The sequence below is a fragment of the Athalia rosae genome, chromosome 5 (genome assembly GCF_917208135.1).
Source record: "Athalia rosae chromosome 5, iyAthRosa1.1, whole genome shotgun sequence".
In the NCBI taxonomy this organism is placed as follows: Eukaryota; Metazoa; Arthropoda; class Insecta; order Hymenoptera; family Athaliidae; genus Athalia; species Athalia rosae.
This window is the reverse complement of record NC_064030.1, coordinates 3,876,889-3,901,021: the sequence shown is the minus strand read 5'-3', so window position 1 is coordinate 3,901,021 and position 24,133 is coordinate 3,876,889. Positions and strand designations below refer to the sequence as shown.

General features: G+C 42.2%; 1 protein-coding gene across 3 annotated transcripts in view; it reads right to left on the bottom strand.

Moving 5' to 3' along the window:
* The window catches only part of LOC105690847 (LIM domain only protein 3-like), a 79,901-nt gene that overhangs the window by 2,375 nt on the left and 53,393 nt on the right, over nucleotides 1-24,133 (bottom strand). For all 3 annotated transcript variants that reach the window (XM_048655128.1, XM_012408974.3, XM_048655129.1), the window contains 3 exons: nucleotides 22,792-22,929; nucleotides 22,085-22,210; nucleotides 5,809-5,959 (listed from right to left, as the gene is read on the bottom strand). In XM_048655128.1, the coding sequence (XP_048511085.1) occupies nucleotides 5,809-5,959; nucleotides 22,085-22,210; nucleotides 22,792-22,929 (415 nt within the window). The remainder of the gene's footprint in view (nucleotides 1-5,808; nucleotides 5,960-22,084; nucleotides 22,211-22,791; nucleotides 22,930-24,133) is intronic.

Genomic DNA, 24,133 nt, shown 5'->3' with positions numbered 1-24,133 from the left:
TTCTTTTACTGAAAAGTAAGTACCGTACAGTAATTCCGACAATATCTAGCTACTCGGTAATTTTTATCAAAATTATTTACGAGCTAATTAGGTACTTGCCTCGGACGAACTTTTGATCTATGTGTATGAAACCACGACGAGAATCTACCGCATGGTGAAAATTATCGTCTAAGAAATATTTAATCGTCGAGTAATTAAAAACGGCTACTCTGGTCACGTAATTTCAGACGACTCATTGCGAGGGTAAGGTGATTCCGCGAAGGAGGAAGAAAAAATAAAATAAATCGAACGAGGAGCCGGAGAAACAAAGAAATCGACGTTCATCATCGGGTCATTACCGGCATACACACACGCGAAGCGGTTGGTTTTCACGGGGATGAACGTCGAGGGGTGTAAATGGGGTCGGGGCGATCGTTTAGAGGAAAAACCAGGGGGGGTATTTTTCGCGAGATTTGCGCCCGCGAGCGTTGCACGAGTAAGACATTAATCGCGGGCTAACGTATACACGTAGAGCGTCGGGGGTTAGGGGTAGTAGTTTGTAACTGGGTGCAGGTTAAGGGCGGAGGGTAAGGAGGAGAAAGGGGATCCCAGAATCGCGTGTCATTTGTCTGTTGATCTCCCGCCGCTGGGAACCGAACAGGTGCCCCGATGCGCGGCGTGGCCCAGCTTTTCTTTGGTGCAAAAATTAGCACCCCGCCGAGAGAATTAAGCAACTTATTATACTAGTTATTGTTGCTGCGTTCGTTCGTTGTAATATTACGACGATTCTTGTATAGCCGCCGGGGTAATTCCTCGCAACGATGAGATACGTTAATTGTTTTTTCTTTCGTTTCGTGCGTCGCGAAAATTGCATCCAGAAAAAAAATAAACACGAATATTTGCAATTCAACGAACTGTCTCTCTGATAATCCGATAGAAAAACTTCGATTTCGAACGCTTTGATCAAAACTTGAGTTCGATTAGTTTGGAAAGGTTTTTTTTAGGAGTACATAGACTCGGTGATAACGTTTCGACCTTTTTTATTGTCAGAAGGAAAAATAACGATGAAAATTGAAAGAACAGCGTCGATGAGCTAATTTAATTCAATTGGACAGCGATGAGGCTCGTTTTATTGGGGGGGTGGGGGGGGGGGATGAGGGTAATATTTGATTATCCGAATATATTCCGACCTTTCGCCTTTCATTAATTACCGGAGTTGCAAAGCTTAATAATTCTGGCGGAGGGCCGCGAGGTACCAAGTGTAATAATAATCGTTAGAAAACTCGGAGGCGTGTTGGGGTGTGTATATATATATATAAGGGAGTTGTTTCGCAACTAAACTCGTAATCTCGCAACCTGTACTTTCCCATGCGAGCTTTCCGCATAGGTTATGTATAATGTATATCCTATATACAGTTCGACCATATAAACCTGACGATGTGAGTTGTTGCAACTTGCAACGTACCGCATGTATACCCCATAGGGTTTACCATCATTGAACTCACGATCAGTCATGCACCACTGGTTATTGTTGACTAAATCGACCGTAATACACGGCGCGGCCAAGAGGGGGTGTCTGGGGGTGGTCGGGCGGCTGGGGGGGAAGTAGGAATATTATTAGCTGATAATTTCAGGCGAGAATAAGGGAGCGAGGAATTGAACGCGTTCCTCGAACGTGATCGTAAAAATGAGTAGTAGTTCGTGGCCCTTTCACTTTTCCCTCAATTTTTGACGATGATCGTACCTGCGGTATGTTGAAATTTACGATCGAACGGATTATTTGTATATAATACGGCGAATTATGTATTTGTTAAATATTCTTAAGGCGGTATATAACGGCATGGTCGTAAGCCTTTACGGGGTACATTGATCCCCTTAAAGTCTCATGTTTCTGGGGCGTCGCATTAGCATATTATCTGCTACCGCGTCTCCTCCCTGCAACCCGCTACTGCTCGCTACCCACTGCCAACTCCCCCAATTTCCCTCCTTCTTTTTACCTCTCCCTCCCACTGATTCGCGAAGGACTTTGCAGACACTTGAGAGTTTGTTTTAAAACTCAGATAATCGTTTCGAACTCTCTTCTTCTTCTTCTTCTTCTTCTTCTTGGGAAGAAGCCACCCTTTCTAACGCCTGTAGTCCCGTAGAGGTCCCAAGGGGAAAATTAGACCGGAATAAAAGTTTTCGCTAATTTTTGAACACCTCGTAGATTTTATTTCTCATTTTTCGCCCTTTCATGTCTTTACGCCCGTCCTCGGAATCTTGACGGAAGTTTATCTCACCTCCGTCGAAATTTTTGATACCGAGAATTTTTTTCGTCACTTCTTCTTATTTCGCTTTCGCGTATCATCGGGCGCAATCCGTACGTGGAAATATATTTTTGCCGAGAAATTCGTATCGCCCGCGTTTTTCGTCACTTCCGCTCGGGGCTCCCGTGTACGTGAACGCGCATCCCCATAGTCGCGGGCTGCACACTCGACTAGCTTCCAACAAGAGACATCATTTGAAATCACCAAAGCCGCGTATTATATACGAGGAAAACCGGGCAACCGAAGATTGAGACAGCTGTCTGGTTCTCAGGCAATCAGAAAAACTACCCCATCCAGAAAACCGACTCACCCGGGGGGGGGGGGGGGGGGCCCTCTTCTCCCCTCTTTCTTATTTCCTATTTTCTCTCTCTCTCTCTCCTCTCCTCTTTCGAACCGCAGCTACGATGAACACCGCCCGTAACCCTCTTTAATTCTGCTTAAGACACGAGCTTTTCTCGCCACCTTCGAAAAATGACTACGACGAAGAGTCTTGCCGCGTCGCGCGTCTAGGTATTACTAAACTGAACATCTGCAATTTTCTCCGCGCCCGGGGTTCTTTTTCTTATTTTTTTTTTTTTCTCTTCTCTTCTTCTTCTCTCTCTTCTTCAAAACCCTAACGCTTATTTCACTGCCTCCACGGATATCTCCCTTACAGACACTTTGCATTTTACTCGGGAGATTTCTTTGACTAAAGCTTCGCCAAGTTGCATTATACCGCGATGCTCGAAGTAGTTTTGGATTATCTGTGACGGAAGCGTTGAAACGACGTGAATGATTTAATATCTCGATTTCTTTAGTTTTTTTTTTTTTTTTTTTGTTCTCTCATCCGACAGTCATTCAAATGCATTATTAATCGATTCGTTCTATTTATTTATTTGTTCATTTTTATTTTTTCTATCGTTCGAGATTTTTTCCTCAAGTCTTTGTCGACTGTCGTGAAAAATAGCGCGTTGGAATCCCCGAGATATGTTAGGTATATTCAAAGTAGCATTGTCACCTCAACATCGGGCAGCTGTGGCGACGAAATTTATCACGCGATAAATTCATTGTGTCGCTTAGAATGAGACCTCATTATACGGCATTTTATTGCCGCAGGTAATTGATCGACTCCGCAGGTTCTGATCCCTCAAAAAACCCCGCAAGATATAAATGGTACGACGATAAGAGAACGAAAGAAATGATGGAACAGGAACAAACACCCCGCGTTCTAATTACCGTTTCTAACGACTAATTAAACCGATTTTATCAATTAGAATCGACGAGAATTGAAAATAAAGCGACACGCCACACGAGCGCGACTAGCTCGATTTTCATAACGATTTTTGAATAGAGTCACTTTGGTGTAGGTCTGCTCGGGAACCCCTGGAGAACGATGGGCGTAGGGTGGAGCGTAGGGGTGACGAGTGAAGAAAATTTGCATATTATAAGTAGTACATGTTACCAAAGCCGATATCATCACAGAGAGATCTAAGTGTTTCATATTCCATGCACGTTCCATTATCCCCGTATCCATTTCTTTTCGTATATTATATTTTCAATACCTATACAGACGTACGTGTGTACGTACGTGTACATTGACTCGTACATTCGAATGAAGTTTTTCGAAAATTCGTCGATTCGTCCGCAGGTTTATAAATTTTCGAGTGAATCTTGAGGGAGGTAAAAACGATTGGTGGATCGATCGGTTCGTGTAATCTAACCACCGACGCGTTTCCCTTAAACTTGTAACAGCGGTAGGTGTATACCGCCAATATTTTGATAGGCAAATTTGCTTGTAAATTTGTTACGTGATATTTAGAGGTTGTTCAAGATATATCCTTGAGATTTTGCGGAGACTTGAGACGCGGGATTAAGACGGACCGAGGTAAGTTGAGGCCAGGGGCGATTTCTACCCCATTGTTAATCCTTCGACGAATGCAGGTTACGCTATTGTTTTCCCATGACCGTGTTGCTTTAGGATAATTAAACCGGTTACCGTAGCGGCGCGTCGCAGGATCGAGTCGTGATATTTTAATTAAACGTTCAAACGAATGGAAAAAGTATAATCGCGGATCCGTTCGTTGCCAAATCAAAGTCTCTCAGCGGTAGGGATACCTTACGGTGGTAAAATAGTGAGCGCGCAAAACTCGACGCTTTAGAATCTTACCTAAATAATTCCGGCCCTAAGACTTGCTTCGTAGGGTTGGTTCGTAGAGGTGCTTCCGGATCGTTAAGGTATGCGACGGAGTCTCGAAGGGACATGGAGAGCGAAGAGCTTAATTAATAAAGACATGCGATATCCTACTCATAAGAGCTGATGCCTTAGCTTAGGCATCGCGCAGGGGGGAATCCTTTGTTGTCAAGGGCTCGCGATCCACTTTGCTTCTCTTAGGGTCGACGCGCGTCTTTAGCGTCAAGCTGCTAGACGAAGCCTAAGTTTCGCCTAGGAGTCTAGTGACTTACCCTAACTTCCACTCACCCGAGGAACGCGATGTTGTAACGGTAATCGAATCTCGCTCTCAGTTTCGATTAAAAATCCCGTAAAATTTCTCACTACGAAAAAAATTAATCAAACAATTTTGCTCACCTCAGTTCGTAACATTGATAATTGTATCCTTAGAATTCTCACCGCGCTTTAATAACTGCGAAACAGCTTTTATATTTATTCAGGCTTTTACCCCGTTGAACGAAACAAGAAAAAGAAAAAAAAGTAAAAAATAAAAAAAAGGGTTGTTAACGGCGAAAAAAAAAAAAGGAAGAAAATAATACTTTCCAAGTAACGCCGTGTAATCAACTACCCAATCAAGTATCCAATTACTTCTCTGTTTCAAGTTCACAAAGCTCCTTTTGTTGACCCTATATATAAAAATATCACATTTTATGACGCGATAAAAAGAGAAAAAAAAAACCTTTCGGACCTGCCGCAGGCGGGACTTACTTGCGGAGAGAAAACACGTCGTGAAACTCGGCGGTTTAATTTGCGTTCACTCGCGTGCGTCTAGTTTGAATTCGCGCGTGATAAAAGATCGAGGGAAATAAGGCGACGGTTGATATCGATGTCCGGGATAAGAAGCGATGAGATTTTGCCGGGTTTGAGACGGAGGAGGCACGGAGCTCGGCGACGGGGGAGGGAGGAGAGGCCGAGAAGTCAGTTGTGAATTTTCGTATAGGGAGAGAAATTGAGACTGACAGGACTGTTTAGCGGCTCAAGTAGTCCCGCGTTTGTTGTGTGAATAGTTGAGATACCTACCTACATACATTAGGGATAAACCAAGGGGATTTACTGACAGAATTCTGGAATCCTTGCGGTCTCTACGTTAAACCGTCTATTTATGTAGCACCTATCCTCCTCCGCGGTACGTACGCGCGTATGGTTCAACAAATTGACAAACTTACGCCCTTCCCAACAACATACCTCAACCCCCGTCCGCGAAGTACCGCCGACGATTGGAACGATAAATTTGCACAACGTTCGATCGACCGTGTCAATTAGGAAAAGTAGCGTAGAGAATACCTTCAATTATTTATATTGATGATCTCTTACCAGGGGTTGGAGATGCGTCACCTGTCTTTTCATGTGAGCCAAAGATTGGGGAGGAAGTCCAGCCATGTTTGCGAACACGAGCCTCTCCTCGTAGTCGTATTCGCACAATATTTTATTCTCGCACAAATAAAATCTATCGCCGACGCAAAATCTGCAATCAAAAAAATATCAAACGTGTATACCGTGACTGTGAAAGTAGCCGGATCGAATGATTTCTTCCGTTTTTTTTTTTTTTTTTTTTTTTTTTTTCCTTCAATCTCTCTTTCGACTTTTCCGAGGCGTTTACCATCTTTCCCCGGAGGTCGTAGCTACTGCTAAATAGGAAAAATCGAGTAACTGAGTTAAAAAATAGGCGGCACGGTGAGGCGTGTTAATTTCCTCTCGACCGTTTTCCGGCCGTTTTACCACCGGCGCGGTACCCAACCTCCGCGTACCAAGTAGGCAGGAAGATTAAGAAGAGAATTGGAAGGGGGAGAGAAAAAAAACCAAAATATAAAATAAATAAATAAAAACAACCGGTCGCAACGCTCCGGAAATCTCAGTTAAGGCTATTTAAATGCAAATTTCTACTTAATTCGCAGGAAATAAAATCTTTACTCAACATTTTTCATCATCGTTGTTGTATCGTGATTATGATTGTTGTTCTAATTTTTCTCTTTCCATTAGACGAAAAATTTCTCAAGCACACACGCGACTCGTTGCGGGCCCGACCCGTACGAGTAATTATAATAAAAGTATTTACGTCCCATGAAATGTAATCTTCGAACACAAGGAATTTCGCGTACATAAATGTTTCTCCGTGCGGAGTTTAGACTGCAACAGGGTGGGACATGGGACGTGCTCGAAATGCGATATTCGCGGAAAATAACGTAAACGCGTTTGGTTATATGCATCGGCCAACTGTCGCGGATTCGGTTTTGTTCCGTTCCCTGTACGACGACACGACCCTTTAAAATTTCAGGCTTTATATTCCCTCTTTTTTTTTTCTTTTTTTTTTACTTCTTTTTATTGCCAAATTCAAAACTCGAATTTCAGGGACGAACCTCGAATGTATATACGTATTTCATAGATACTTATAGCATGTATGTACCATCGTCTCCCTCGTCCCCGTATCACGTCATGCAGACGAGTCCGCGCTATAAGCGAAAAGCAGCGTCGACGCGCGCCATGAAAAATGTGCAGGTTTGAAATCCTAAGGCCGTTTCAACTTTTACGGGTTATAACGGCTGCTTTTTCTTCCCTACACTTTTATTTCTTTTTTTTCTCGGTGTATACACTTCTTCCTTTTTTCTCCCTTCTCTTCTCAACCGACTAAAGCGTCCGCGAGCATGACGCCGATAATTTCTGAAGACTGTCGTGATACCCTCGAGCTGAACGTACGGTGATTTTTTTCTTTCTCTCTTTAGTTTTTTCGAAGCTCTTCAAAACGGGCCATCAGCAATTCATGAAGCAAAATCCGAATCACAGCCGCTCTATAGTTGTTTTTGGAAACAATTCGGCCGGATAGTTTCGTGGGCTTAAATAAACCTGAAATTTAAAATTACAGTCGCCCCGTCTCGTTTAATCTCCGTGCGCCATCAAAGGGCGAATGTTTTGACAAGGGTGTTTAATTTTTACTCTTCAAAAGACGAGCTGTTCTTCGTATGTTTGTTCATCTGCGGTACAGTTTTATGAATAAAGACGTGTTTTTGTTATTTTTAGACTTGTGTCATTCTGCGCCGAAAAAAAAAAAGGAAATGCAGTGTTATACATGTGTACAACGAGTATGCATTGAATGTAACGGCGAGATGGCAAAGTTTTAAACGACTCTAAAATCGTTTTGTCAAAATTGAGTCGGACCGCATTAAAATTCGCGGCGTGTACTTCGGGATGTTATTCCTGACGGGGGCGTCGATTTTCTTCAACATTTGCCCTCGTGACAAGCGTGTCCGAACGATTTGTCTTGAAAATGAGGATCTGATGTTCTCTCGCTCCCCGTTTCCGTCGCGAGACATGGAGGGAAAAAGCATGCGTCAAAAATTCGTAAACTTTTTAATACGGAGAACCGTATGAAAACCTCGGAATTCTAAACCTCATCCCCGTACCGCGTGTACTAAAAAACAAAGCAGAAGAAGAAGGGATGAATAAAAAAATCATTCACCTTATACGCTATGTATGCAATAAATAAATACGTAGTCAAGGATGTTTACACGCGTTGAACTGGAGCCGAATTTCATCTGTATACGAGTATAATAAAAGTATTCCACGGCAGTATATACGCGGTTTGTTGTGTATTCAAGGCATTTCTCTCTCGACGAATCCTGCAGTTCAACCTCACCAAGTCGGATCTTCGCCCGGGGGTTTATTTCAACGCTTATGTAAATGCAGACGTGATTTTTTCGCCACCTCTGCACCTGCCTCGTTTACCAAACTTCCATCCCTCCCTCCCTCCCTCCCTTCCTCCCTCCCCCCTCACATACCAACAACCCGCAACAAATACAAACAGACAAATTCTGACCGATCCACGAGATCTGCATGTTACGTGGCAGCGAAAAAAAAAAAATAAATAATAATTTCAGTAATGCGATTATCAAAATGTTTCTGTAACCGAATCCAGACTCGTTCCATTTGGCTTTTCTTCGCAAACCGAAAAAGGATTCGATCGTTGATCTGGAGCCTTTTTGACGAACTTATTTTTCGACTCGTGAAAATGGAAGGTTCGTTCGGATAATCATTTGATTCTTCACCTGCGGTGGTGCGATGGGAATGAGGTAAAGCGAGCAAAACAAGATGGTGGCAAAATAGCTGGAGCAGCATCGGCGCTATAAAAAGCAATGCTCCCTCATAACGGGACACGATAAGTATGCGACGTAAAATAAAATCGATTGGTATACGGGCGTCGAACTAGTCTCGTAAAACGGGACCATTAGAGGGGATGCTTTTGTATAATGGTGTTATGATTTCAGGCATAGATACGTGTCGTGTTTGGCGATAACGCGATAAGGGGTAAAAATCGCTAAACGTTCTCTGCATTAGCCATTTTTATGGAACCGAATGCAAACGTGATTTTTTTCCCCGATTTCATTCGGCCCTGCCGTCCGCAAGAAACTGGGGGAAAAGAATCATTCCATCTTCGATGCACCGAGTACACGCGTACGTACAAACCGTCCGCGTAGCGAGTTCCCCGTTGCCGATCTCGAAGACCTTCGCGTCTGGCTTTCCTTCCGAATTTGCATCATAGTATACGTAGTACACGGATCCAAAGTTGGCGAGGAACATCCTTCCGCACGCGGCGAGTCTAACGCGTTTAGCATAGACTCGAACCCTTAATCAGATCTTGTATCGGTAAGGGGAAAAGGTGGCAGCCACCGCGACGCTACGTTCGAGAAGAAAGGGGTGCATTCGCGGGTGAATTCGAAGTAGAAAGGAGCGAGGAGTTTGAAGAGCGAGGCGAAGGGGACGGAGGCGAGGAGGCGAGGAGGACGAGGACGCGGAGTCAACTCGGGCCGGGGGTTCTGCCTCGCTCTAAGGTGGTGCTAAGTGTGAAGTTAATGGAGTCAAGATGCTGCCACGCCGGTAGACAGAAACGACTGCTACGGGGATAGACGGGGTCCCGGTCCCACCAGTGCGATCTAACGTAGCAGTGACGGCGCTACACCGTCTACTTCCACTTCTATCGTCGTCTGACAACCCCCGCCGCCAGATTCAACCCTGTGCATATATACCTGTTCCGTATACAGGTTATACTATACACTACCGTTTGATTATTTAAAGGCAGTCAAGGGCTGTTTCTAACTCTATTGTTTGTAAAGGCGTAAACGTTGTTAGCGTGGAACAGAATTCTGCGGCAGGGAGACAAATAGTTTTCAGTGTTTTCGTTACCGTTAACCTCGCGGAGAATACTTCCTTGATTAAACGTATAAATAGATTCCGAGTTTCGTACGATATCGACCAATTTTAAGTTTTCCCTAAGACGAACTAATCGAAAGCTATGAAATTCGCTACCCCGTACCGCGGTGATTCAAGTGGATTCCTTTGTCGTCTACTCAATCCTGCAAGCAATGAATGGATAGAAAAGTGACTTTTTTCGATCCGCAAACGAGCTACGATTAGGCGCATGAAAATTGCAAGCGGTCGCCGTGTATACTTTCTATATCGGTAGAATACTCGATTAGATAATGGCCGGATGAATGACGGGATCGAAAGTGTACGCGATGAGGATTCGGAGGGCGATAGGGAGAAGGTCTGCCGTTGCACCGAGTCTGCCGAGGTGATGTAATTCCGTCGGTCGCGACTAGCGAAAATAGCTATGACCTCTATCCGGCTACGCGAAATCGACGAATTAATGACGAATGCAGACTGATTGAAGGGCAAATGTGAGAGACTGAGTTATAGATGGACGTACGTATACGGGGACTCGAAAGCTAAAGTGCTATTCATTTCGCAAAGGTTCCTCGCTGGTTGGTTTATCGATTCCTACCTGTACAAAAGGATCAACAAATTAACTCTTCGTCGTCGGCAGACTCCGTTTTCACATTTTTCAGAAATTTAAAACCGGTCAAAATTCTTCGATACTTTCAAAAAATCGGATAAAAATCGACACCCCTTTCCATCTAAAATTTAATCTCTGTGATTTCTCTTTGTCTCCGAAAATTGATCACCCCGTGCATCCTTCTTTTTTTTTTGAAAAAAACTGAATGAAATTAAAAAAAAAAAAGAAACCGAGTCAGTTTCGATAATGGATGACGATACGATTCGCCTGTTGATTAATTCAAACTGTTCGGATATCAGGGTAGTGTTGCGTGCTAATTCGATCAAGAGTGTGTTCACTCCACGAACGGTATAGCTGGAGGGGTAGTTGAAACGGGTATAGATTCGGCTGGCGACAGTCTCGACCCTGCAAAGTAGAGTGCGGTGCGCCGGTGAATTTGACGTTACTATCTGAACGTCACCCAAGCGTACATTTAAGCGTCACTCAGTATATTCCGTTTAATTTTCCAATCGTTGCCGAGCTCTCTTCTGCGTTCACATATATATATATATGTATATATATATATATATATATCTATACACATTCGTACGTACCTATGTACATTATATACACCCCCGTTACCGTCTCTCTTCTACCGTACAGAGTGTAATTGACGTCCTGTCAATCATACCGCGAATCATAATTCCGTGAGAAATTCAAATGGAACGATTTTAGTTTGTTTAATGTAATTGCTTATAAAATATTTATCTCGAATCCACGCAACGGAATTGCAATAATTTTTCACTTCTACATTTTACATGTTTGTTTTTTTTTTTTTTTTTTTTCTCGCGAAACAACGATTCAACGAAAGAATAAGGACGGAGGGCTCGGGGTTCCGGTTATTTCGACCCTTATTCCTGCAACTTTCGAGCAATCTCCACTCCTTTGTCTAGGCAATATTAATCTATATTAATGACCGGGATTACGCGTGAAATTAAAACATTTACCCTCAACGGGAACGCAGCGCGGTAAAGGGTGTTGTATATAGGTAGCGACATTTATACCGGGTATTATAACGCTGGAAGGGTTGAATGCATCGGATGAAAATGCGATACGTCTGTATCAAAGGATCTCCAGCTATATATTCATTTTCTCTCTCTCTCTCTCGCTCTCTAACGCGAAGCGAAACGTATCTCGCGCACACGGAGAAATGGGCGAACGTCAGAAATGTCGTGGATATATTTTACCGCGTGGAAACGCAAAACGGTCCGGGTTGAAACTATCCCTCGGAATTATTTCAGCCCTGAAACGCGTCCGTCTGAGGTAAAGAAAAAAAAAAAAAACAACAACTTTTCCTCCGATAAATGAGGAGTTCGATTTTGTTTTTCTGGACGTAAGTGTACAAGCGACTCTCGGCGAAGCTTGATAATGTAACATCGTCAAAGGGAATGTACGGGGAGGAAATGACGCGCAATCAAATCAAAGATTATTTCCTCCAATAAAGTAGAACGCGGTTTTCGGAGCGTGGAAGGACTCCTCGGAGGTTATAAATCTCGGGTAGCCTGGAGCGGACACTTATCAGTTCCAGAGTTCGGATGTAGTGTCCTCGGCGGAATAGCGCGCGTTGGGAAAATCGTCTCGGAAAATTGACGCGATTCGAGTTAATAACTTGTTCACGGTGACAAATTTCGTGAAATTTCCAATGAACTTCCGAGTCCAACCGAACTACGCGTGTACGTATTCTTATGTTCCAAACTTCCCCATATCGTTTATTTATCACTCCCCCTCTCACCCCCAAAAAAAAAAAAACGAACCGACCATTTATTTACTTTTGAAAAGTCGGGTTGTCCTCATCTGCAAAATATATTTCAACTGCAATTACGTCCTACAACGGGGTACCTACACGGAGGGGTTGCCCAAACTTAGTTTCTCTATGCAGTCCGACGAAGTAGGAGATTAAGTATGACTTAGTACTCAAGTTACGATCATTAGCCGGACTCAGTTCTGCGAGCCAAACTTTTGTTCAACTTGTATAAGAGACTAACAATATAAGGAGGGCTAACTTTGAGTTCGCGAGTACTCCCATCGGGTATATCAGTATCAAGGAATCCCTGCGAAAAAATCATTTTACAATTTTCATCGTTTGAATTCGAGAGAAACAAATTTTGAAAAATTTTCACGACATTGCGAATGTTGAAATTGTTTCGACGGAAGAGAGAAGCGACGAGTTACAAATTTTCAGGGACGTATTCGATGCGTGAATGAAAATTAGCGTTGTGTTTAGCAGCGATGTTACGCTTACCTATATGTGAAGTGGAGCTCTCCAAGGAGTTGGCGCGCGGGCTGGTCGGCGTCGGAGTATCTCAGGAGGTACAGACATAATTTAAAGTTACGGGTGCCGCAGTATAATTACCGAATCTTGTAGCGGGCTGGCCTACGGTAGCTGGTTGTCCTAAAACTTTGACCTACGGCATGCGAAGCGGTGCAAGTGGTAGGAAGGAACCATCCTCCTATAGATATATATAATAATGCCCTCTAGCTATTATAGTGGGCATGTTAAATTAGACTTTAACTAAAATTTAAGCCAAAAGGTCTCTGTCTTCGCCGACCAACCCCCCCCCCCCCCTCCACCCCCCACCTCCCCTCTCTCAGTTTTGCCTGAGTTCCTCTTATCTTCGGTATGGCAGCTTGTTTGACTTCCGGCGGTGTCTCCTCTGACCGGACGTACTTGATAACTGAATATCCCAGAAGCTCAGAGCTTAGCTACTAAGCCTTTCCAAGGGTTCGCGGCTTACATTAACCAGAGTTCCTTCTAACTTTGCCTGACGGTCACCAACTGTCGGGTAACAATATAATCTAATGAACTTCCAATTATTATCTCGATCCGCTACAGCGTTCGCCTCTTACCGAAAATTCCTCCTCCTCCTCCAAAAAAAAAAAGTATCGATTCGCGTATCGAAACCCCTTCGAATTTTGATGTACGCAGAATTTTTTTTTTCTTCTTCTTGTATATCTCATTGCCCGGTTTTTTGTCCAGGGCTAGACGTCGGATATAATCTCCGGCTTCAAGGATGTGGTATAAAAGGATACGGTAATATTTCTCAATAAACGATAAATCAGTCTTGGCAATATCCATCCATGGAGGTATAACCTCCTCTTATAGATCTCCCGTTCTCTTTGATTCTCTCCATGCCATTAATCTATGGTTATCTATGGCGTGTGGCGGATAAGTGCGTTCGAATGAGCCATTTCACCCTTGGGAGTTAAGTTCCTGAGAAAATCGAAGGAATTCCGCGTACCAAGCGAACCAACTGAGGCGGTAGGGAGCTTCGAGAAGACTGTCTCTGCCCTTTTCCCTTCGTTCTTCACCCTCGGGCCACCGAAGAACCTTATACCTATACCATAATATCCGCCCATCCCCACCGCACGATGACCTGTGCAAAACTTGACCACATCATTCCACGGATTACAACATACCCTACATTCGATCATCGCTTCCACAAGTATCGAACCTACTAGGATTTCCTTCCTACGGAATTAAAATTCATTCGGTGTAGAATCTGAACAAACAGAACGTGAAGAAAAAAAAATAATAAAATAAAATCAAAAGGGACAAATCGATCGATAGCTAAGAAAAAGAGAAAAAAAAGTAGAAAAAGTAGAAAAAAGAACTTGGAAAAGAGTCGATAACATATTCTCTTTATCTGCTTATACGTATCGGACGATCTGATCTCTCCTCCTCCCCCTCCCTCTCTGTCTGCGGGGCTTCTTCTCTTTCGGTGAGTAATGTTTCCAGGTTATCTTTTCACCTCGGTTCTCATAACTCCACGGAAAGCGCACCCCTGTCTGGCCCGAACGAAACCCGCCCCCGCGCCCCCACCCGTCCAACCCCCTTTCTCTCCCTGCTCTTCCATCGCATCTAACGAACCAAAGAACTAGTTTACTTGCATGCGCTCGGTTACAACTCTCTCGTCCTTATCGCGGCGCGGCAGTTAAGTGGAAGAAAATGTGCTCGGAATCGTTGAGGCTCGGGGAAAATTCCACGCTGCGATCCATTTAGGCCACCTTGGAAAAAGAGGAGGGAAAAATAAAAAAAATTAAAAAAAAAAAAAAAAAAACTACCGGAAGACAGGAAGCTTGTTAAAACTTAATTTTATGCAGAGGTTACCTCGGCGAAAGCCATGGTGTTATTGATTTTTCGCTACCGCAACTTTTCTTTTCGTTTTTTAATTTTTTTTGTTTTTTTTATTTATTTTTTTTATTTTTCAGACTACATTTGCGGCTGCAGTTCTGGCAATCTGACGACAGGTGCAACGATTGTGTTGCTCGTACATTGTGTATCGAGTGTGAATAGTTTTGTGAGTGACGTCAAACGTGACGAGAGATATGACGTCAAGTTATAGTAGGATATCAAGAACAGACCGTGTCTGGTGAAGTAAGTGTCTGGAGCAGATATTGTACAACTCAGAAGGCAATGTGTCACGTTGGTCTTCAGAGATTGTACGTTCTGCAAGTGTTTCGCGAACTGTCTGAAACAGAATTTCCGAACTATGTACAGGGTGAGCCCTTACGGACCCCGAGGACGGGAGGAGCCTCGTTCGCTTTTCTTGCCCCGTCGACGCGCTCCACGTGAGAAAAATGGGGGGGAAGGGGAGGGGGGATGAAAAAAATCGAGAAACAAGGCTCCTCCCAATCTCGGATTTCCGACAAAATAAGCCTGTAGATCGTCGCTACACTCCGGTGATTTGATCATAAAATGAATGATGACTCGACCCCGAAGCGGAGGGGTTTCCGGTCTTATTAATTGGAAAATAGTTGATATGTCACCGTTGTTACAACAGATTGGAAAAAGGGTTCGTTGCAGCTAAGGGTTTCCGTTCTGCTGCTGGGAATGAAAACACCTTGTCGGGGTTGATGACATTTCGTGCGGGAATATGTCAGCAGTCACTTCGTCGAAAGCACTTGGCATTTGTCTGACCTTTGCCACCCCACAGTCAGCTCTTAACGTCAATTTAACGTCGTTTTAATTTTCGGAATATTATATTCTTTCATATTCGTTGCGATCGTTTAAATGCTTGGATCGAGGTGACCGAATTCAATTCGAGATCGAACCTCTTCGTAACCTTTTCGTATCCAATAGCTGGAAATATCGAATCAAATTAAAAAAGGAAGAAAAATTCTTTCCTTCCGTCTAACGCTGGTATAGTAAGGGAAATATATTGTTTCCAAAGGCGACGTGACGGGGTTTGAGCGTCCGAGCTTTAAGAGCGACAATTGGTTAAGGGTCGAAGCTATTGACCTTGTAAGTGTAGAGGAGAGCGGAAGTCTTTCCGAAGTCACGCGAGCGCATAAAACACTCGGGGGTTCAGTTGCTTAATCATACGCTTTTCAACGGGTCGTATCGTATAATAGGCATACCTTATAACAACTACCTCTGCCTCGGGGAATTTCGAGCTTTCCACTTTTTTGTTCGTTCGAAATTTCTTTTCAACTTACGGTAACAACGGTTAACGCGCTTTATACGGTATATAGTTTTATTGATTCAACGTCGCGACAGATTGCGTGGATCAAAATTTTTCTCTTCGTATTTTTCGAGCTTTAATTTTCCCGCTCCAAAAATTCAAAACCGGTGCAGGTTTTCGACGACGCGCGTACGCGAAAATGATTTCGAACGCTTTCGTATAATGGCAGAGAGTTGAAATAGCGTAGAAAAATAATTTGACTGTACTCGAAATAATATTTCATTACCGAACAATAAAAGCCGTTCATTTACTCTTGTGATATAATATTCGAAAATATGTTCCACTACCGATATCGCTGGTTACGTACATTCCACATTTCTAAAGCTGATAAATTCATTTAATTGTCGATGCAGTCTGCATGTACGGTATATATAACCTTTTGATTTGTGATATTCGTATTATATTTTCATCAGCTACGGTCATAACTCGATATCAAATATTTTTCAATTTAATTAATTTTTCGAAATTTCACGCATATTTTAAAGATTAACTCAATTACGATCTATTTTCGTGGGAAACGCGAGGGTGGCTTTCACATTATATATAAATATATATATATATACATAAACAACGCGATTTGACGTGCTGTAAACGGTGAGAACTGGAAAAGTGAATTGCTCAAAACCAATGATAACCACAATAAGCCCCAAAATGATTGAACGTAGAGTAGGGCTTTGAATTTAAGCTTTCTTGACTTATGATCTGCCGACAGACTCTTGGAGCAGAGGAGATGGAGGAGTAGCTATAGAAACCTATTGTCTATTAAAGTTACGCCATTGTTAAGCGATTACCTTATACGCCGACTAAATCTCACATCTCTCTGATGCTGTATTGTTTGTGTTTATATTGTATTTCCCCATAACTAGTTTAGTCTCGGCTTAATTATCATTGCTTACCAGCCTTGCGTATCGTACCCGTAAAACACATTCGCAGAGGCGATGTGTATAGTCCGTATACCTCAATTCGCGTCAACTGTTCTCGGCATATGACGAAAGAAAGTGGAAGAAATTGAAAGAAGCAGAGAAAAAAAAGAAAAAAGAAAAAAAGAGACCGGGTTCCGAGTGAGAGTGACGAAGCGTAAAAGTTTGGACCGTTGTATAATTTGCTCGAAAGTGTTTCCGAACGAGGTGGTCGTAGTACATAGTTATTCAATTATTCGGAGTTTGAAATTGAACCCTTAAGACCTTATAATTGAACCTTTGCTGGAAGCGTACAGTGGTGGCAATGGTGAAATAGTAAAGTTAACTTCGCACTAGGGTATTCGGACAGCTCTCTCTCTACCGTTGTAGACGATTCAACGTTAGGTGTTTGTTTCTCGAGTGGTTATACTCTTTCGAATGTACGTAACGTGTATATATTCAACCTTCCTTTCGTGCAGCCATTTTGTTTCCGGTGTCCCGGGGCTACTTCCGGTCAGCGTCACGCATACAGTGCCGCGACCCGCCGAGGCAACGGGTATGGGTACCTCTGTGTACTATATCTGCCTATGTAACTACCGAACCCACGCGTAGCAAAAGAGATCTACGTTGCTGATTATATTCAAATTAAATGCGACTTCTAACCGGTAATATACCGCCACCAATTTAGCTACAGCTAACAACCACCGCGGAAGTTACACCCTTAGCTTCTTACCTCGAGCTCACCTACGTAACAACAAAGATTTAATTCTGTAAAATCGTCGCGAGTGTTAAATTCACTTTTCCTCGAAGGTTTCATTTTTTATCGAGGGTGGCTGAAAGTTTGTTTTTTCTCTCTCTTCGTTAATAACCGCGTTGATGCGCCGAACAATCATTTCAATGGTTCGATTGTTGTCGCAGGTAGGAAATAAAATATCGAATTCAGATACCGAAACCGCGAGGTATCGGTTGCATTTTGAATTTTCCAAATGCATCCCGCCGCCCCTTCGACCGATGGAGAGAGACGACACGTGACGGAGAGAGAAACGGAGAGAAGCACTCTCTACACCCGTTGCGTTTGTGAGACGACACGAAAATCGCTTTGTCACCGGATAGCCCAGAGTCCCGTTACTCTATAGCTATGGGGATACAGAGGGGGAAATTCTCCCCCCGCTCTCTGTGTGCTCGACACCGATCTGTAATAGGCACATCGAAAGCTCTCGTCCCCGGCAATCGGTTACAACCGTAGCTGGACCAAATGCGACTTATTTATTTCGTTTAAACGCAAAATCTTCGACAGTTTGTTCCCACTTACTCGGGGGTCGCTGAATCTACTTTGAAATGCGGAAATCGCTCGCGCAATCGTGGAATATATTCGAACGACGGCCGGTCAATGAATCGAATTTGTCGATTATTTTCAATACTGACAATAAAGCGTTGTACGACCGGGGTAGTGGTGACCTCATAAAAATATATAATCGCGAGATAAAATTCAGAGAGTATGTTGGTAATTAGTGGTACGCATAAATCATCGAGGAGCAAATTTCACATAAATGCATGCGCGCACGCCAACACGTGCGCATTTATATCTGTACGTATATAGTTACGAACGCAGTGTACAGCTAATACCCGCAATGATCAAGTGGAACTAAACTGCCGCTGCAGTGGTACGATACGCGTTCATATATATACATATACATATATGTATATGGAGGATCGTTATAAATTGGATCACATTTTGTTGGGTTATACGCCACATCTATTAAAATAGGAATCTGATAATCTAATGGATGCACCGCAGCCAACCAATTCCAACAATACGTGATGATAATGAAAAAAAGGAATACAAGAGATGCGAAAAAAAAAAGAAAAAAACGAACGAAAATTAACGAATAAAAAACACCGAAAACGATATCATCGATGTTGGCGCGATTCGATCGAAACGATTAATCACCCGTACGTAATATTAACGTTGAAATTATTTTTACATGACCCGCTCGTTTCAACGACCTCCACCGAAATTCCCCAAAGTAAGGCCATGTTTCATTTGCGTATATGAAACTCTTAGGGCTGCCGCCTAGATGGATTAGATCAAGAAACCGCGGGGTTCTGACTCGTGGGAGTGAAAACACGTTTTGCTAATTAATTAACTCACTGTACCTTACGTCGGGTGGTTATGGAGCAATAATCATAACTCGAAGAATCATCGTGCAACTTTAGGTCAGAGGTCACGTTGTTGCAACGAGTTTTCTTTTCTCTTTGGAAAATCGACGATCGAGTTCAACGCCGGACACTGAAATAGACTGCAGAGAAAGAAAGAAAATAAATTGGGATGAATTTTTCAAACTCGAATGACTCGCAGCTGAGGCGAGGCGAGGGACATAAAATTTAATGAAACCGCACGAGGCTAAATTAATCGACGTTCGTATTCATATTCGTTCCGACGCGGACTCGAGTGTGTAACACCAAGTATAACAAGTGCAAGGGCCCCTTGAACCGTCAGAACTAGTTCATAACTGTCAAGCGAGTTAAGCTCAAGGTTTTTGAGAAGCTGTCATACGAAGTGATAGTTTAATCTCCAAAGGTTTAAACCCATCCTGGAATAGAATAGGCGAGCGCTTGAGCTTTGCCTGGCTTAAGTTGGCCTTACGCGCTACTCGCATGACAGATAGTTTCCTTTACATCGGATAATAAAGAATGTTGAAAAAAAAAAAAGGAGATTTTATTTGTGTAATCTACGCGTTCTACCGTACGTAGCATAGATGATTTTAAAACGGTTAAGATTATCGAAAATTCGATGAAAAGCGGTCGGGAAATGAAAAAAAAAAATTACGTCATTGAAACGATACACCTATCCATGCCACACGGGCAGGAATTTGTAATTAAATGATTAACGAGAAATCGAACGCTCGTTAATTACTATTGAATTAATCAGAGCTATACAAAATTACATTCGTGTCACCCGACCGAGTAGGTACGTGGGGTACAAAGAGAATAAAATAATGATCTACAGATATTAGCGGTTCGGCGAATATTGTTAGAAACTAATATGATTTCGAACGAACAGAACGAAAGGGGCGTGGCAACGGTTAGCGGCGATTTAGTTTTCATCAACGAAATCAACGCGATGTAATATTTGGGAAAATAATCGGGCCGTTAATCCAATAATACTTCAGTGTAATTTTGTTACCGCGCACACGTGGGTCACGTAATTGAAATTTTCAATTTCATCAGAATTTTGTTCCTTCGAAATTTTTTTTTAAGTCGATAAACGATCTCGGAATTTTCGACAATTTTTTTTATTTTTTTTTTTCCCTCATTCAAACAACGTTCGCAAAAGTTACGCGCGTGTATGGATGGGAATTTTTACGCGGAACAGTTTATCTCAGTTTTCGTTAACAGAAACCGTAATTACGATTAAATGCGGTGGTATACACGTGATATGTTAAAACCTGTTTGTCGTTGACCGTTAAGCGGAAGGATATTTTTTAATTTTCCATTTCGTTGATACCCAACCCGTTCGTATAGGTATACGTGGAGACCGATACACCCGGACCATATATGACAAGAACAAACGCGGTGTTAAATTTTTTGATAAATATCACCCCTCGAATTTCTTGTTTACATATTCTATTTTTTCCCCACCCGAGCAACGTGACCCCGCATAATTGAAGATAATTACGAAGAATGGGTTTGTTTTAAACTGAAATGTATTTATTTACCCTGAAAACAATTAACACTCCGAAGAGGTATGTATATAATTTGCAAATGAACACGCGCATAAATATACTAAAACATATATCGACGTGTTATAATTCGATCCCGATATTCGTTAATTGCATTTCGAAACCCCTCAAAGATCGAATAACCCGAATTTTCGTAACTTTTTTAATCCCCAATCCTCTGTCACGGAGAAAAAAGAACCAAAGAAACTAAAAATGAAGTACATACGTTGTAATTCCATTTAATCGCTATTTCACTCTCACGAAAACTGGAATTGCAGCCGCTCTAGTCGAAGTTCTAGCCAACATCGTACGAAAGCTCACACAAATTCGTTGACATAGAACGTCAGCATTTGCGCACCACCCTTACCATGAGCAAACGCCTCTCTGTTACTACGACAGTAACAACAGTGAATGATGTTCCCCGTGATTCTCGGCTTTCCCCTTATACGTCGTCACGATCGGCCGATTCGCGGTACGTAAATTACGGTAATAGCATCGCGCACAAGAATACCAACGTCAAATTTAATCGATTCGGATTGCTGCGAATCGAACGAGCTAGAAATCTTTCCCTAGCCAAAATTCCACTCCACTCTGTGTGTAGAAAAAATTTCCACAGCTGATTTTCCGATTTTTGATTAGAAAAAAAAAAAATTTTCACAGCTTACCGTGCAACAGGTGACACGCGTTGATAATTTTATTTCAACCTTCTTAACAATTTTCGTCGTAGAATCGGAATATATTGAACGATGCAAAGGTGAACGTAGCTGGCGGGATCGGGTGTGCGGGTGTAGCTTCGGAACTCAAATAGCGGGTTGTTCATTTCCCAGACTTCGGATTGTTTCGCATGCGTCTGTCAGAATATCGCGATTTATTCAAGAAATTAGCCGAAACAATTTGCATTTTACGTTCGTCTCCTCACTCGAATTATCATCTCCCCTGCAGGAGCTTGAAACTCTGCTTCATGTCTCGCCAGATGCCTTCCTTCCCGATTAAAAATTCCACACCACCGGTAGCAAAAATGATTATCAATTGAAAATCACATCAAATCGTAACCAAAAATAAAACCATGGAATGGGATGATCGGGTGTTAGTTTCGCGCCCGAATTATCATCTCATTTGAAGTTGCAACGGAATCGGCGGCGGCGGCGACGGAGGAAAGAGGGGCAGAAGAAGCTTTGGTTATAGAAGCGAGAGAGCAACAGCGGCAAGCAGTTTTGCCGTTTCGGTACCCTATGAGTACCGAGTTGAGCCAACTGGAGTGAGTTTGCAGCTTAACTCAGTTGTTGCGAATAAGTAAGCGAAGTGTTGTAAAGTTAGAGTTTTGGGGCGGTACTCGGGGGGGGGGGGGGGGGGGGGGGTGAGGGGCGGTGTGAGGTAGGGGTAAATTAAATTGTCATACGGATGAGCTGCCTTCAGGAATACCCGAACGAGACGAGCGTACGTCGGCTGTGAAGATTTAATTACAGAATGAATTGGATTCAACAAATTCGTAACTAAAGGAATCTCGAAACGTATTCCTCTTGATAATATTATACGCTGCAGCAGCGTCTGACAACTAATTTTTGGAAGACAAAAGATCTCGTCTCGAACCTTGCGCGAAATATACAAGGTACATAGGTACACGGCGAAATAATGAGATAAGACAATTCCAGATGAGGGCAATGATTCGGAACCTTGACTCACCGATGGTTGCATTGTTGACAGGCAAAACATTCCAGATGATAAACGTTCGTCCTCGCTCTCATGACCATCTCAAAAGCTGGTATCACTTTGCTGCAAGCCGCACAGTAACCGGTGTTTCCGAATAGCCTGTAAATAAAAATTATTCTTTCATTCCGAACATTTCGCTGCACTTTACATTAGCGGTGGTTGACGAAAGAATATTTTTTTACTCCGGGTTACAAAAGGCAATGGTTATCGTAATATGTTATCGTACGAGAATCGAAATAAGGGAGGTTGGAGTAAGCGAGAAAATTTATTTTGGTAGCGGCTGAATATCGGTGATACTTATTCAATGGATAGCCGGTTACCTAATATCATTGACAAATATTTGACCATTAATAAGGACAATAGTTTCAATAACTCTCCGGCCCAACAGTGCAGTGTACGTGACACCTGTACGCTCCCCAGGGAGCGGGTAATCTCGACTCGCGGCTTTATTTGTTCGCGGTATGTTTATTCGGGGTGTAGATATATTCAATAAAGGAAACTCATCTGTGAAATTCGATTTGTGGAACAACGTTAACCTACGAGATCTCGATGTGTTATTTACTCGAAGAAACTCTTCACCGCGAGCTACGTTGTATACGTACGTACGTACGTAACGTGGATGAAATATGGTTACCCGCTACGAGGGAATAATGAAAAATGAGACGATTTTATATTTTTACCTTAGATAATCCCTTTTACACAGGATCAGATTGGCTTTCGTATAGAGCGTAGAACCGACTTCTCCGAGTCTGCAGTCGCAGCATCCGCATTTCAGACAATCCTCGTGCCAGTACATGTCCAGAGCTTTCAGTAAATATCTGAAAATAATTTTTTCCCCGCTCGATAAACTGCGACTTTTTTTTATTCAGAGTAGCCCAACAATCTGCACAGCACTGAATATCAAATAAAATTTGCGCAATAATTTTTTTGTATACATATCATTACTCAATAGTCTGTATAAATTAAAAGTTGATGTATCGGTAGATATGTAAAAAATTTCGCTTTCGTTTTATTTGTTTAAAGAAATTGAAAGAAATTTATGGTACAAAATTATATGAACGGTGAACTTCCCCACGCATTTCTAAAAAATTTTTTTTTCTATTTGCCGGCGTACCCGCAAAATTATCTCATACAAGTAACGACCTATTAAATAAATTTCATAGCTAAGCTCGGGCTCCCTCGTAGACCGAGAAATTCGAATATTTCGACGGATTGCGAAGAATCAAAGTGGGTCTACGACTAAAACCAATCGATATGTCTTATAATTTTTCTGCTCCCAACAGCGAATAATTGATGATCACTCGATCGATTGCATGAGTGGATGATTTTGGCTTTCAGATTTGGATTCCTGAGCTGATTATACGTGAAATTACCCTTGAAGAACCGAAAACAAATTCGATTTTTGAGCCAAAAGTAAAATAGTTTGAAAATTGATTGTATTATACTTTTCTTACGTATTTTGATCTCAGAAATCCGATTCTGGAAGAAAAATTGATCTATCTCTAAAATTGACCGAGTTATCGCCAATTTTCGGCTTTTTGGGGTCAAAAATAAAAAATTCATTTTTTAGTCTATCTTTATGTAATTTGAGATCAGGAATCCGAATCCGAAAGAAAAATTGATCAATCTGCAAAAATGACCGAGTTATCCCCATTTTTACGCATTTTTTTGCATAAATTTGAGGATATCTCGAAGGGAAAAAATCGTAGCTCAATTTTCTCAACGGATTCGTGTTCCTGAGGTCAAAATACATAAGAAAAGTGCCATACGATCAATTTTAAAAAATAAAAATTTTTGGCCAAAATTTGAAAAAATCGTAAGGGGTACCCCTTGGAAAAATCTCAAATTTTGACCAAAAATTTTTATTTTTTAAAATTGATCGTATGGCACTTTTCTTATGTATTTTGACCTCAGGAACACGAATCCGTTGTCCAAATAGAGCTACGATTTTTTCCCTTCGAGAAATCCTCAAATTTATGCTAAAAAATACGAAAAAATGGGGATAACTCGGTCATTTTTGCA